Raw genomic sequence first — 13,908 nt, forward strand, 5'->3', positions numbered from 1 at the left:
AATAAATTATTTATTCTCAATGATCCCAACTAAACCGCCACAAGATTGGTTCAGATCTCTAGATTCATGTATGTCCAAATTCCTTTGGAAAAATAAACCCCCACGTATAAGCTTAAAAACACTACAAAAGACCAAGGATAAAGGAGGACTAGAACTGCCTAACTTTCAGCACTACTTCTTAGCCAACAGGCTTCAGTTTATCTCAGGATGGCTAAAACACACCCTCTTAGATGAACCTTGGCTAGATGTAGAACAAGCACTCTGCAATAATCTAGAGATCTCAGACCTACCATTTATCAGCTCAAACATCCAACGACATGAATGCTTTAAAAGCATCAACATCAGCTCTTCTCTGACAGCATGGTGGGAGTTTCTAAAATTGACGGCGTCTTCATTAATCCCATGCAAACGTACACCTATCTGGAACAACCCTGACATATTACAAAACAATAATATGATAAACTTTTCAGATTGGAGTGATAAAGGAATCAAATATTTAGAACATATACTAGAAGGAACAGAATTTATTTCATTTGACGGACTAGTTACACAATATGGGATCAACAAGAAAAGATTTTTAGAATATCAACAAATTAAATCCATAGTAAAAAAGAAATTTAAACCGGGTCAAGTTGAACTACAAACACCACCAAGTGTGGTTCAATTTCTTACTCTTAAACCCCCCAAATTACTATCCAAAATATACAGAATGCTTTCTAAAACAGATGAATCAATATCACTTCCTATTGCAAAATGGGAAGCGGATTTATCAGTTAACTTAGACCTAAACTTCTGGTCTCAGATTTGCTTAAAAACCTTTCATCTAATTAGAAATCCCAGTCTTCAATTAATTCAATACAAAATATTACATAGAGTGCACTATACAGGTCATCGGATGTTCAAGATGGGCTTTATATCTTCCAACAACTGCTCACACTGTCAAGGCAATACACCAGACAATTACATTCACGCTCTTTGGTTCTGTCCACCAGTGCAGAAGTTTTGGCGCGAGATATGTGAAGACTTATCAAAGTGTCTGAAATGTAACATTCCAACTTCCCCCTTAGTGTGTTTGTTGGGCAGCTTAGATAATGTCACTTCAGAAAAGAATATAGCCCATATGGTTTTCACTGCCCTATGCATAGCCAAGAAAACAGTCCTCATGAACTGGAAAAATAAAAATAATCTTAATTCTAACCAATATAGAAATTATCTATTAGATTACATTAGTCTTGATACAGCCTCTGCCACCACATCAGATCAATTGCTCTGGGCTCCTTTGATCAGCTCCATCACCTAGTGGGGGTGGGGGGTCATAGTTTGGTCCCGCCTTCACTGTTGTGATTGGTGTGGGGGTAGGGACAGGCTTAGGGCGTCGGTGGGTTCCCCGGAGGCATCTTCCTTGGGGGGCTCAACCCGGGGTAGCGGTCATGTCCGGTTAGGGGCTCTGTTGGCTCTCAGGTGACTGTTTCCTCACGGCTGCGTGCAGCGGGGCTAGGGGAGGGTCTGTGCTGACGGACGTGGGTTACTGACCTGGTAGCCTGGCTGCCCCTGGGTGGGTCCGGGATGGGCGTGAGGTTCTGGGGGCGCTCCGTCTCTGGGCTGGGACCCGGACCGGGCCTCGGGGGCTTGGGTCCTGGTTGGTGTGTTGCCGGGGTTGTGGGCGGGTGGGCCCAGCCCTGGAGCAGGGTGCCGCCGGTGCATCGAGCCACCTGGGGGGCTCTTCAACTGGTGGGGGAGATTGTCACATCTTGCAGGAGCTTTCCTCTCCTCAGGAGCTCCCTCTGCAGGAGGGGGAGATACAGGAGAGGTGGAGGAAGATCTCAGCCTGGGTGTTTATTGTCTTATGTAGTCTGGAAGATGAGTGGATGGTGGGGTGGGTGCAGTTTTCTCTGTGGTGGGGTTGGGTGGACTGTCCCGGGCTCTGTGGGGCCGGGCGGCGCTGCTGCACTGGGCCCCGGTCTGGATGGGCCTGGGCCCCCTTTCCCTGGCGGGTCGCGGAGTGTGGGGGTGCCTACTGGGGTCAGCGGGGGAGCTGGCCCCAGGGAGGGGTCACTTGCCCCTCCCTTCCTTCCCTCCCCATCTCCAGCTGCCTCCCTCTTCCCGCTCCACCACAACCACCCACACATGCAGGGCCTTAGAGTAGGGGTATGTCACCAGGGTGCAGAGGAGGCTACCCCCCCTCTGTCCCCTTCTGGCTGCCTCTGCCTCAATTTTATCCCACAACTTAGACATTCACATTACTCACACTCTCATTACACATACATATAGGATCTTGGGGGTGGGCACGATACACGGAGTCCAAAGTACCATCAGGGTGTACACCCCACCCCTGGCATCGTTGCCCACCTCTCAATTTTAAATACACATAGACATTGAGGGCTAGCAGGAGGGACCATGCGCTTACCTGCTGCTCTCTGGCAGGTAGCTCCAAGCCCTCCTGGGTTTTAAATGCACCTTAAAACACACATGCATCAACACTACAATGAGCGGGTGGAGGGAGGTTTGGAGTCTTCTCTCACCCCCATTCTCTGCGACCTGCTGGAGCAGGGGGGCTAGGAGGAGGAGTTGGCCGTCCGACTGCGGTCTGGAGTGTGGAGCCTTCCTGCTGCTGCGGAGTCTGGGTGCAGTTCCCCCCTCCAGGGGCGGGGGCACCTAGACCCGGTTTGTAGAGTACGCTTGGGGAGTGTGATCGTGTGTACAACGTCTCTTTATGTCTGTCTCCACGTTGGTTGAGTGTGGAGTAAGTGCATATGAGAGCATGAGGGTGGGAATGGATGTTTGTATCTGTGTGTGCCTGTATGTCTGTGTCTATATGTCAGGTTGGGTGTCAGGCGCCACCTCTCTGGGGACATCTCAGGCCCTCCAAGGTTTGGAGGCCTATCTCCCCCTACCACCACTTCCCCTGCCAGTGGCGGACCCCCTCAGACATCAGTGCGTTGGTGGTTCTTTGTGTCCGGGGATGGGCGTCCAGGTACACACCGGCTCACTCCTTGGCGGCTGCTTATCGGAGCCTGGGGCTCGCTCGGGCCACTTCGGAGGTGGGGTGCCCCCGGCCTCTCGGCCTGGGGCTCGGTCACTCAGGCGCAGCTGGCTGCCGGCGGAGCTCACGGGCGCGTCACTGCAACTCCCCCTGGCTTCTGCTCCGCGGCTGCTGAGTGAGCCCTCATCTGGGACTCTCCTCAGCTCTTTCCGGGACAGTGGCGTAGCTGCCCCTCTGTTGGTCTTCCTTGGTCTCTTGTGTTCTGGGGGCCTCTGGATGTCTGGAGTTTTGATCTCCTCCACACCTGCTTCATGCCCTGGAGGACGGGGCTGTGGCCCCCCCACACCCTCTAGCAGATTATTACATGAAGGAACCTTTTAAAAAACAAAAAACAAGCGCGTCCATGCTCACAGGTGTACACACGGGTGATCACACCCACAAACTACACCCTTTTTGGCTCCTACCTCAAAGCACACTGTTTTCTGTTGATCTTATGTGCTGCACAATAATGTTTAACATTTAGTATTTACTGTCATATTCCCATATATCATTGTGATGTTGTTTATTCTATTACTCTTGTTCTCTTCTGCTTGCTTTCTTTTTTCTTTCTCAGCAGGTGACCCAGGTGATTGATATATGCATTTTTTTTTCTCTGCCCGTTCTGTTGGTTTTTGTCTGTTGCCCTTCTCCTCCGTCCCTCTTCTCAGCTGTTTCTCTTTCCCTCTTTCTTTCTCCCCTTCTTTCCCCCAGTCAAGTCTGTCCCGTATTCAGTAAGTGAAAATAAAATAAACAATAGAAGGTGAATCAAATGGACCATTACGGCAAGGCTGGGATGGTCAGTTTGGTAAAGTAAATCTGTTGGGCATCTTTCTTTGGCTCTTTTGCCCTCAGAATTGTTGTCTAAAGGCAAACGGGACAGGCCAAAAAAAAAAAAAAAAAAAAAAAAAAAAAAAAAAAAAAAGAGAGTGATGAGTATGAGGACGTTCTCTGTGCTACAGAGGCAGACACACATGCTTCAACTACAAAGAACATGACAAAGTGAGAGGCACTCAACTCTTTGCAGGCATGCTGATGGGCAAAGAGATTGTAAATTTTCAGATTGACTGTGGTGCCAGTTGTAATGTAATGCCAATCCACATGCTAAGCCCGAACACACAGTTGGAGGACACACAGACAGTGTTGATGATGTACAACAAAAGTAAGATAAAGCCGTTGGGAAAATGCAAAGTTAAGCTACGTAACCCAAGAAATCAGAAACTGTATCGGTTGGAGTTTCAAGTGGTTGACAAAGACTGTAAAGTACCACTGCTGGGCAAGAGAGCCAGCGAAGCGATGAAACTCATAAAAGTACACTATGAAAACATCTTGAAACTGGACAGCATCGTTACTTCAGAGCACCCAACAGCCAATGAGTGGAACATGGATCAGATTAAAACAGAGTATGCCGATGTCTTCACGGGAGATGGCTGTTTGGAGGGAGAGTTAAGGCTCGAGGTGGATGAAACTGTGAAACCAGTGCAGTTACCAAAACGGCGTGTCCCTATTGCAATGATAAAGCCGTTAAAAAAGGAGCTTCAAGATCTTCAGCGCAGAGGGATCATTACACCAGTAGAATGCAGCACAGACTGGATCAGTGGGATGGTTGTGGTCCAAAAGCAGAGTGGGGATTTAAGAGTGTGCATAGATCCAAAACCCTTAAACAAAGCCCTACAACGGAGCCACTTCCCATTGCCCACCATTGAGGACATTTTGCCAGATCTGTCAAAGGCTAAAGTGTTCTCTGTCTGCGATGTGAAGAGTGGATTCTGGCACGTGAAACTGGAGGAGGAGTCGAGCTACCTAACAACATTTTCGACTCCATTTGGACGCTACAGATGGCTGAGGATGCCAATGGGGATAAGCCCAGCTCCAGAAGTGTTCCAGAGGAAGCTCACACAAGCTTTGGATGGACTGGCAGGGATCTACATCATTGCAGATGATGTGCTGATCACGGGTCAGGGGGACACAGATGCTGAAGCAGTACGTGACCATGACGAGAAGTTGAGACAGTTTTTGACCCGTTGCAGGCAGAAAAACATTAAGTTGAACGCAGACAAGTTCAAACTTAAACAGAAGGAGACTACGTACATTGGACATCAGCTGACATGCAACGGTCTGAAAATAGACCCAGAGAAGGTTAGGGCTATAGAAAAAATGCCCAGACCTACAGACGTGAAGGCAGTACAGAGACTGTTAGGTATGGTGAACTACTTAGCAAAGTTTTGCCCACATCTGTCTGACCATTGCGACTTACTGAGACAACTGACACACAAAGACAGTGAGTGGAACTGGACAACTCGACATGAAGACGCATTCCAGAGACTGAAAGAGACTATAGCAGAGGCTCCAGTCCTGAAATACTACTGCCCAGAGGAGGAGCTGACAGTACAATGTGATGCTTCTGACAAAGGGTTAGGTGCAGCACTCATGCAGACGGGTAAGCCTGTGGCTTTTGCGAGTAGAGCACTTACACGTACAGAGCAGGGTTATGCCCAGATCGAAAAGGAGCTTTTGGCTGTAGTTTTCAGCATGGAGAAGTTTCATCAGTACAGATATGGTCGTAAAGTGGTGGTACACAGTGATCACAAACCCTTAGAGACCATAGTAAGAAAACCACTGCTGAGCGCACCCAAAAGGTTGCAAAGGATGCTTATGCGCATTCAGAAATATGACATAGATGTGGTGTATGTGCCAGGCAAAGACATGTTATTAGCAGACACATTGAGCAGGGCATATCTTCCAGAGTGCTCACCACAGGGCTCCATTGAGGAGGAAATAGAGAGCATTAACATGGTCACTCATGCACCCATCTCACCTGACAGACTAAACAGCATAAGGACTGCTACACAAGACGGCAAAGCACTACAGATCCTCATAGATACAATTCACAGAGGTTGGCCGACAGACAAAAGAGACACTGACGGTGACATCAGACCATACTTCTCATTCCAGGATGAACTGAGTAGTCAGGATGGACTTGTGTTTAGAGGTGAACGTGTTGTTGTCCCGACTACCATGAGACAGGAGATCATAACTAGACTACACTCGACACACCTAGGTGTAGAAGGTTGTCTAAGGAGAGCCAGAGAGTGTGTGTATTGGCCAGGCATGAACGAACAAATTAAGACTTATGTGACTAAGTGTGGCATCTGCAGGTCAGTTGACTACAGACAGCAGAAAGAGACCTTGGTCCCACATGAGATCCCGACTAGACCATGGGCTAAGGTGGGCTCAGACCTGTTTATGTTTGACAACAAGGACTACCTTATCACCGTGGACTACTATTCAAACTTCTGGGAAATTGACTATCTCCCGGACACTAAGTCCACCACAGTGATTAGAAAGCTGAAGGCTCACTTTGCCAGACAGGGCATCCCGGACATTGTTGTTTCAGATAATGGACCACAGTATACGTCCGGTGAGTTTCTGAGATTTAGTCGACTGTGGGGTTTCCAGCATAAAACATCTTCGCCAGGTTACCCTCAGAGTAACGGGAAGGCTGAATCAGCAGTGAAGACAGCAAAGAGGCTGCTGCTGAAGGCAAAAATGGCGGGGCAAGACCCGTATCTTGCGATTCTGGACCATCGCAACACACCATCACAAGGCCTGGAGACCAGCCCAGCTCAGAGGCTGCTCAGCAGGAGGACACAGACGCTTTTGCCAACCAGGACAAGCCTGCTAAGGCCAAAAGTCATTCCAGCCCGGCGGGAGTTGGAGATGAAACAGAAGCGCCAAAAACTGTGCTATGACCGATCAGCACGAGACATGGACTCTTTGAAGCTAGGGGACAGTGTCAGAGTTCAGCCTTTTGACCGCCATTCCACTTGGAGCAGGGGAGTGGTGATTGGGACTGTTGACCCGAGGTCCTATGAGGTTCAGTTGGACTCTGGAAGTGTCCTGAGGAGGAATCGGAGGCACCTGAGACATGCAGGCGTGATGGATCAGGAAAATGGCATAACAGTCCACCGGGGCACTGAACAGCTCAGTCACAGCTCCTGCAGACACTCGTGAGCGGCAGATCAAGACTGACGAGGTATCAGGGGGTGTCAGGACAAGGTCAGGCCGCAAAGTGGTTCCACCACTTAGGTACAAAGACTATGTTACATAATGAGGATTTATTGTTTATTGTTTGAGGGGAAGAGTTGTGTATTCTGTGGATATTGATGTTCACTACAGCTTACAGAAATGTACATGTTTGAATAAGTGGAATGCTTTTGTATTCTTTGAGTGTTTCATATTGTTTGCTCCCTCAGTGAGAAGAAGGACAAAAAAAAAAAAAAAAAAAAAGAGAAAGGATGTAATAATGTGAATTATTGTTTACAAGATGGTTTGTTCCACAATAGAGTGTGTTGCTGCACGGACGTTTTAGAGTGTCACACGAGTAAGGATTGTTAGGCTGTATGTTGCTGTTGTACATGGCAGAGGACCAATTTGAGTCGCATGACTTGTTAATAAAACTTACTACCCCGTTGGGTAGGAAATAGATATTCTGGAGTCTGTCGTGAATGAGACCAGAATATAACAGGAGCGGGCACGCTCTGTTTTGCGTAACTATTTGTAAATCCCGGTAGCACTGCAACCACGTAAGCTAGCGCAATAATTTTTTTTGCATATGAAACCGGAGGAGTTGTACTTACATCTTATGCCATCAGCTTGTCCTAAGTCACAGTTTCCTTCCACATATGCAAAAACTTCATAAAAAGCACTTGCAGCAACAAAAACATAATATTCCAGAAACACGCTTTGCCGATCCGATCAGCTGTTTGTAACACTTCCTACGTCCATAAGCGGGAACTATCGCATGTCCGCCATGACCTGCCCGAAACCGGAAGTGACATCATTTTGCGGAAATGTAGTTTTTTACCATCAGGGCCTTCTGAGCCTATACTGGTGTTTTTAAAAGTTATGTTTGACTTTATGACTTTCTGTGTCGTTTCTGGGATGCTTAGGACTCATATTGCACTGCTGGAAATAGTTTATTTTGATGCATATGCTGTTTTTTGCAAATTTGCATTATAATATTTATTTTCGTTTTTCCTGCAGTATATAAAAATTGGTGTATTTCAAAAATAAAACTATGAAGACACTTAAAATAAATTTCCTGTGGTGGGAAACTAGTTTGTGCAACTTTTTTGTATTTACAGTTTTGAGGGATAAGCCTCTTAAATTTCTCTAACTAGAAATATATGTTAAAAAAACAAAAATGATTTAAAAATTTTTTGTAGTTTATTGCACTTTTTTGCAATTTATGTAATTACTATGCACTTAATGCAGACATATTATTAAAATTTGGGCTATAATGGTTGTATTGATGTATATCAACTTGAAATGCTCCCAAAAATGGCACTACAGCATGTAAAAATATAATATAAGCTCTGGCAGACTTGGTTCTATGGTAGGTCTTAAAGGGTTAATGTTTCAAAAGCCTCTTCAAAAATGCACTGTATTTTCATTTTCTATCTGTTACACACGAAGACTGAGACCAGCCAGATTCAGAAGACTGTGAGCTGCCTAAAGCCGCAACCAAACAGCTTTCCAAACAATGATCTGGACCTGAAACATCCAGAGCCTGAAAGGGTAAATATAATCCAGTGTACCACTTAATGAACTAATAATTTAATCTATCATCATTCTTTATGGATGCTGTGTGTGTGTGTTTGGCAGTCACCTGGGTGAGATGTGATTTACATGGAACGTGGCTTGTAGGTCCTTTTCATTGTTTCAAAGTGCAAGTCTGGATAACATCTGAGTGTGTGTGTGTGTGTTAACCACCCAAATGTGACTTAGGAGGACCACACTGTTATTGGGAGACTCCGTCAAAGTTTGCTTCATGGTGACATCACTCTGGTTTTAGGAGGGGTCTTCTTGTATTTTTTGACAGTTTGACCTACAGCATGCAGAACTGACTGCATGTGCTTTGTTTCTATGTTGAAATGGTTTGAAACTCAGGCTTGAACATTAAGATAGATAGTACTATACAACTTCTTAACTTGTTTTAGGCACTTTTTACTGCTGTAGTGCATGGGTTCTCTCTGGCTGTGTACTCTGGCTTCTTCCCACAGTCCAAAGATGTAGCTTATGGGGTTAGGTTAACTGGTGATTAGGGCTGGGCCATATTATACCGTTCACGGTAATACCGGTATAATGTTAGGCAACGATAGGAAAATGAAATATCGCGATAGAATGGGAGTAAAACGCGCATGCACAGTGCCTTTGTTTTCATACGCACATGGCCGATTGTTGAGTGAAACAGATAAACCAGAATTGGTTTGTAAAAATGGTGCAACTTCCGTGATGTGGAACTGGTTTGGTGTTTGTCCGTCAGATACACGACAAAGCACATTTTTTTTGCAGAACATGCAAGCGGCCGTTGTTATTGTCATATTTGTCGGACTAAGATGCTCTTAAATCTGGGAGTAATCTGGGTCCTAAACTCTGTATTCTTCAGGTCAAACAACACTGCAGCATCACTGAGAGTTAAAAACTGTCTAAATTCTTTCATCTTTAATAAAACGATCAGCATTGCTGCTTTACCAGGTGTAACTATAAAGTTTAACTTCCAGGCATCCATGAAAACCAAAGTTATTACATTTAACGAGTTAGAAGTTAGCAGAAAGCTAGCGGAAGTTAGCTCGCTAGTTTCGCTAGTTACCTAAGCGTGATATAGCATGTTCTGACTGAGAGATTTCTGAAAAAATTCAAACGTACAGCTCTGCTATCACTTCCAACCTAAATGAAGACAGGAAACTAAACAGCAGTGACGTTTGTAGAGTTACTGAAGTTGGGCTAGCTGGTATATAATGATGTGCTACGTGATCGCTAGCGACACAGCTATGTTAGCATAACATAAACAGTGAAGCTGGAGGACGAACACTAACACTTTTCCACTTATAAAAGTTAACGTGAAGGTTCCTCATGGTTAGAGACAAATGCAATCGCATGGCAGGATGCTGTAAACAGACCAAACTTCAGTCAGGAGAACAACTGAGATAATCCATCCACAATACGAGGTTAGTCATTAATATACTGCAACAACATGGGAATAGAGCAGCTGCCAGAGAATTCAACATTAATGAATCAATGGTACAGGAGTGGAGGAAGCAAGAAGAATGAGTTTAATAAAGTTTGATTTATCTGACTGCTTTGTTTCGCTTAATGTGCCTTATAATCCCGTGCACCTTATGGTCCGAAAAATGCATACTGCACACTGCAGTTTAATGTTGCAAAGCACCTCTTTTTAACTTCAGTGGATATTATACATGGTTATGCTCAGGATATGTCAGCCCATTTCTACTGGAAATGCCTTTTGGTTAAACTTTCAGCAAGGAATTTGCATTTGCACTGTTACATTTTTATAAAGCTTTAATGTACATAAAAACCAGCTTCTTGTTTAAGTGAAAATAAATGGAAGGTTGTCTTTTTGCGCCAGTAATGTTGTGGAGTATTTTGTCTCGCATCAATTATATCGTCAGTTATAGCGTTATCGCAAATTGTCAAATATATATCGTGATAAATATTTTTGGCCATATCGCCCTGCTCTACTGGTGATTCAAAACTGCCCTTTGGTGTGAATGCAAATGCTTGTCCTTCCATGTTAGACTGGTGATCTGTCCAGGTTGTACTGCCCTATGGTAGCTGGTATAGGCCCCAAACCTGCTACCCCACAATCCTGATAAGGATAAGTGGAAGAGGATGGATGATTGCAAAGGAATCAGTTGTTAATTATTGTAGGCAGTATTTTTTTCAGAAGAAAACATTTCTTGAGTGAAAAGCCCCCCCCCCCCCCCCCCCCACACACACACACACATATACACACACACACACACACACACACACACACACACACACATGCAAAATAAAAACAGAAGCTCAGGCCTTCCCAGTACAGTTGCAAGAAGAGCACTTGGTCTAATCTTTGTGCCATCTTTTCTTTGTTGCAGGATCTTGATGAAGAAATGCCTCAGCAAGGCTCAGAAGCCATGCATTCTTCTTCAGTGCAAGATTTTGAAGAGGTAACATTGACCTAGGACAGATTTTAATGAATGTTTCTCATGCACGATGTGTACCTTACGCTATTTGTTATTATCGCTATTTAATGTTTCAAAAGCGTCTTCAAAAATGCACTGTATTTTCATTTTCTATCTGTTACACATGAAGACTGAGACCAGCCAGATTCAGAAGACTGTGAGCTGCCTAAAGCCGCAACCAAACAGCTTTCCAAACAATGATCTGGACCTGAAACATCCAGAGCCTGAAAGGGTAAATATAATCCAGTGTACCACTTAATGAACTAATAATTTAATCTATCATCATTCTTTATGGATGCTGTGTGTGTGTGTTTGGCAGTCACCTGGGTGAGATGTGATTTACATGGACGACGTTTATTAGTTGATATCTGCAACTGAATTGAAAACACCTCACCTTTCCAACTGTCCAAAACAAATAAATGTTGCAATATTTTGCTAACAGTGTCACAATCATCGTCTGGTGTGCACAACAATATCATCTTTGGACAAGTGCATTCAGTGTGTGGGACTGGTTTCCTCCCTCAAGTGGCTTGGCTATAAGTGCAAAGGTGAGACATTTAGTGAATAGGTACAGTATATAGTAAAAAGCATTAACCCTTTACAGCCGATCGGAGCGGGCACGCTCTGTTTTGCGTAACTATTTTTAAATCCCGTAAGCTATCGCAAAAATTTTTTTGCATATGAAACCGGAGGAGTTGTACTTACATCTGATGCCATCAGCTTGTCCTAGGTCACGGTTTCCTTCCACATAAAGCTTTGCAAAAACTGCATAAAAAGCGCTTGCAGGAACAAAAACATAATATTCCAGAAACACGCTTTACCGATCCAATCAGCTGGTCATAACACTTCCTACGTTGGAATAGACGTCAGCGCGAACTTTTGCATTTCCGCCATTACCTGCCCGAAACCGGAAGTGACGTCATTTTCGCGGAAATGTAGTCTTTTTTACTATCAGGGCCTCAGGGCCTATACTCGTCTTTTTAAAGTTATCTTTGACTTTATGACTTTCTGTGTCGTTTCTGGGATGCTTAGGACTCATATTGCACTGCTGGAAATAGTTTATTTTGATGCATATGCTGCTTTTTTGCAAATTTGCAGTATAATATTTATTTTCGTTTTTCCTGCAGTGTATAAAAATTGGTGTATTTCAAAAATAAAACTATGAAGACACTCAAAATAAATTTCCTGTGGTGGGAAACTATTTTGTGCAACTTTTTTGTATTTACAGTTTTGAGGGATAAGCCTCTTAAATTTCTCTAACTACAAATATATGTTAAAAAAGCAAAAACGATTTTCAATTTTTTTGTAGTTTATTGCACTTTTTTGCAATTTATGTAATTACTATGCACTTAATGAATACATATTATTAAAATCTGGGCTATAATGGTTGTATTGATGCATAGCAACTTGAAATGCTCCCAAAAATGGCTCCACAGCATGTAAAAATATAATATAAGCTCTGGCGGACTTGGTTCTATGGTAGGTCTTAAAGGGTTAATGGAGTTCAACAAGTTAAGACTAGCTGAAATCAACACTGCTCCCTTTTTAATTAATGGGTGGTCACGTCTAATTAAAGAAATGTAGTATTACCTCATTGGTGCAGGACCTTGTAAAAATGGTATACTTGGGATTGTCCTCAATTCCCCATTCCATAACATAAACTGCTCAAAATAATAAAGGGAACACTTAAACAATGCGATGTTACTCCAAGTCAGTCACACTTCTGTTATATCAAACTGTTCACTTAGGAAGTAACACTGACAACCAGTTTCACATGCTGTTTTGCAAATAGAGTAGACAACAAGTGGAAATTATAGTCAATTCACCATAATAAAGGACTGGTTCTGCAGGTGGTGACCACAGACCACTTCTCAGCACTTATTCTTTCTGGCTGATGTTATGGTCACTTTTGAATGCTAGTGGTGATTTCATTTTAGTGGTAGCATGAGACAGTCTACAACCCACACAAGTGGCTCAGGTAGTGCAGCTCATCTAGCGTAGCACATCAATGTGAGCTGTGGCAAGAAGGTTTGCTGTGTCTGTTAGTGTAGTGTCCAGAGCATGGAGGTGCTACCTGGATGTTGAGTAGGCCATAGGAGGGCAACAACCCAGCAGCAGGCCTTAAATAGTAAAACTATGTACTATAATTTCCAATATTTGCTCTGTTTTTTGTCATATCTCGTTGTTAATGTGAGGTTTTTGGGGGGGTTGTGTTTGTGTTTGTCCCCCCCCACACACAATTTCTCAGATGAAATTGCATTAAGTGATGCTGAAACAAAGGACAGTGAGAGTGAATCAGATGATGATGACACAGCACTCACAATGTCGGCGTGTGGCACCAGTGAGCCTGTACATGCAGTAGTTGATTCCACAAACACAGCGCAGCTCCAAGACACTGTAGATTGTGGTAAGTTACCACTAGCTTGGTTTCTGTGGATAAAATGTTTGTACAAATATTAAAACTTAATCAAATTGTGTAATCAGCAGATGAAGGACCACTCACAATGCCTGCAGCAAGTGAGACTGCTGCTCCCTCTGAAGGTAAGGGGTGCAGTTGGTTCTCTAAGCTTATTATTGTTTCATCACTTTGCAACATATGGCAAACTGCAGAGTGGTGGCAAAAAGTCCCTTGGATGAGTGACAAAATGTTTCTCCCACTGAAAACGCTACGTCCAGATTAACAGAATCAACGTTTTGGGATTTACTTACCTGGATGATTGAGCATGCATCAAGAGACTTTTATTCAACTTTTTATTCAGTCTTTTATTCACAGTGGAACGCTAAATGTTGTCTCATTTTAGAAATTTGATAAATTTTCAAAGAGAATTTTAGCTCGTTTTGATATTGATGGTAGCAACA

The 13,908-nt window shown here is 43.9% G+C and overlaps 1 protein-coding gene across 1 annotated transcript; it reads left to right on the forward strand.

The window, feature by feature from the left end:
• Positions 1–8,513: 8,513 nt before the first annotated feature.
• LOC308408766 (uncharacterized protein) lies at positions 8,514–13,411 on the forward strand (the record flags this gene model as incomplete). The annotated part of the gene is made up of 6 exons (XM_080901178.1): positions 8,514–8,599; positions 10,963–11,034; positions 11,180–11,281; positions 11,492–11,597; positions 13,298–13,333; positions 13,392–13,411. The coding sequence occupies exons 2-6, from the start codon at positions 10,978–10,980 to the stop codon at positions 13,409–13,411; spliced, it is 321 nt and encodes a 106-aa protein (XP_080757304.1). The 5' UTR covers positions 8,514–8,599; positions 10,963–10,977.
• Positions 13,412–13,908: the final 497 nt, after the last annotated feature.

This window comes from Rhamphochromis sp. 'chilingali' (genome assembly GCF_963969265.1).
Source record: "Rhamphochromis sp. 'chilingali' genome assembly, chromosome: 13".
NCBI classification, from domain to species: domain Eukaryota; kingdom Metazoa; phylum Chordata; class Actinopteri; order Cichliformes; family Cichlidae; genus Rhamphochromis; species Rhamphochromis sp. 'chilingali'.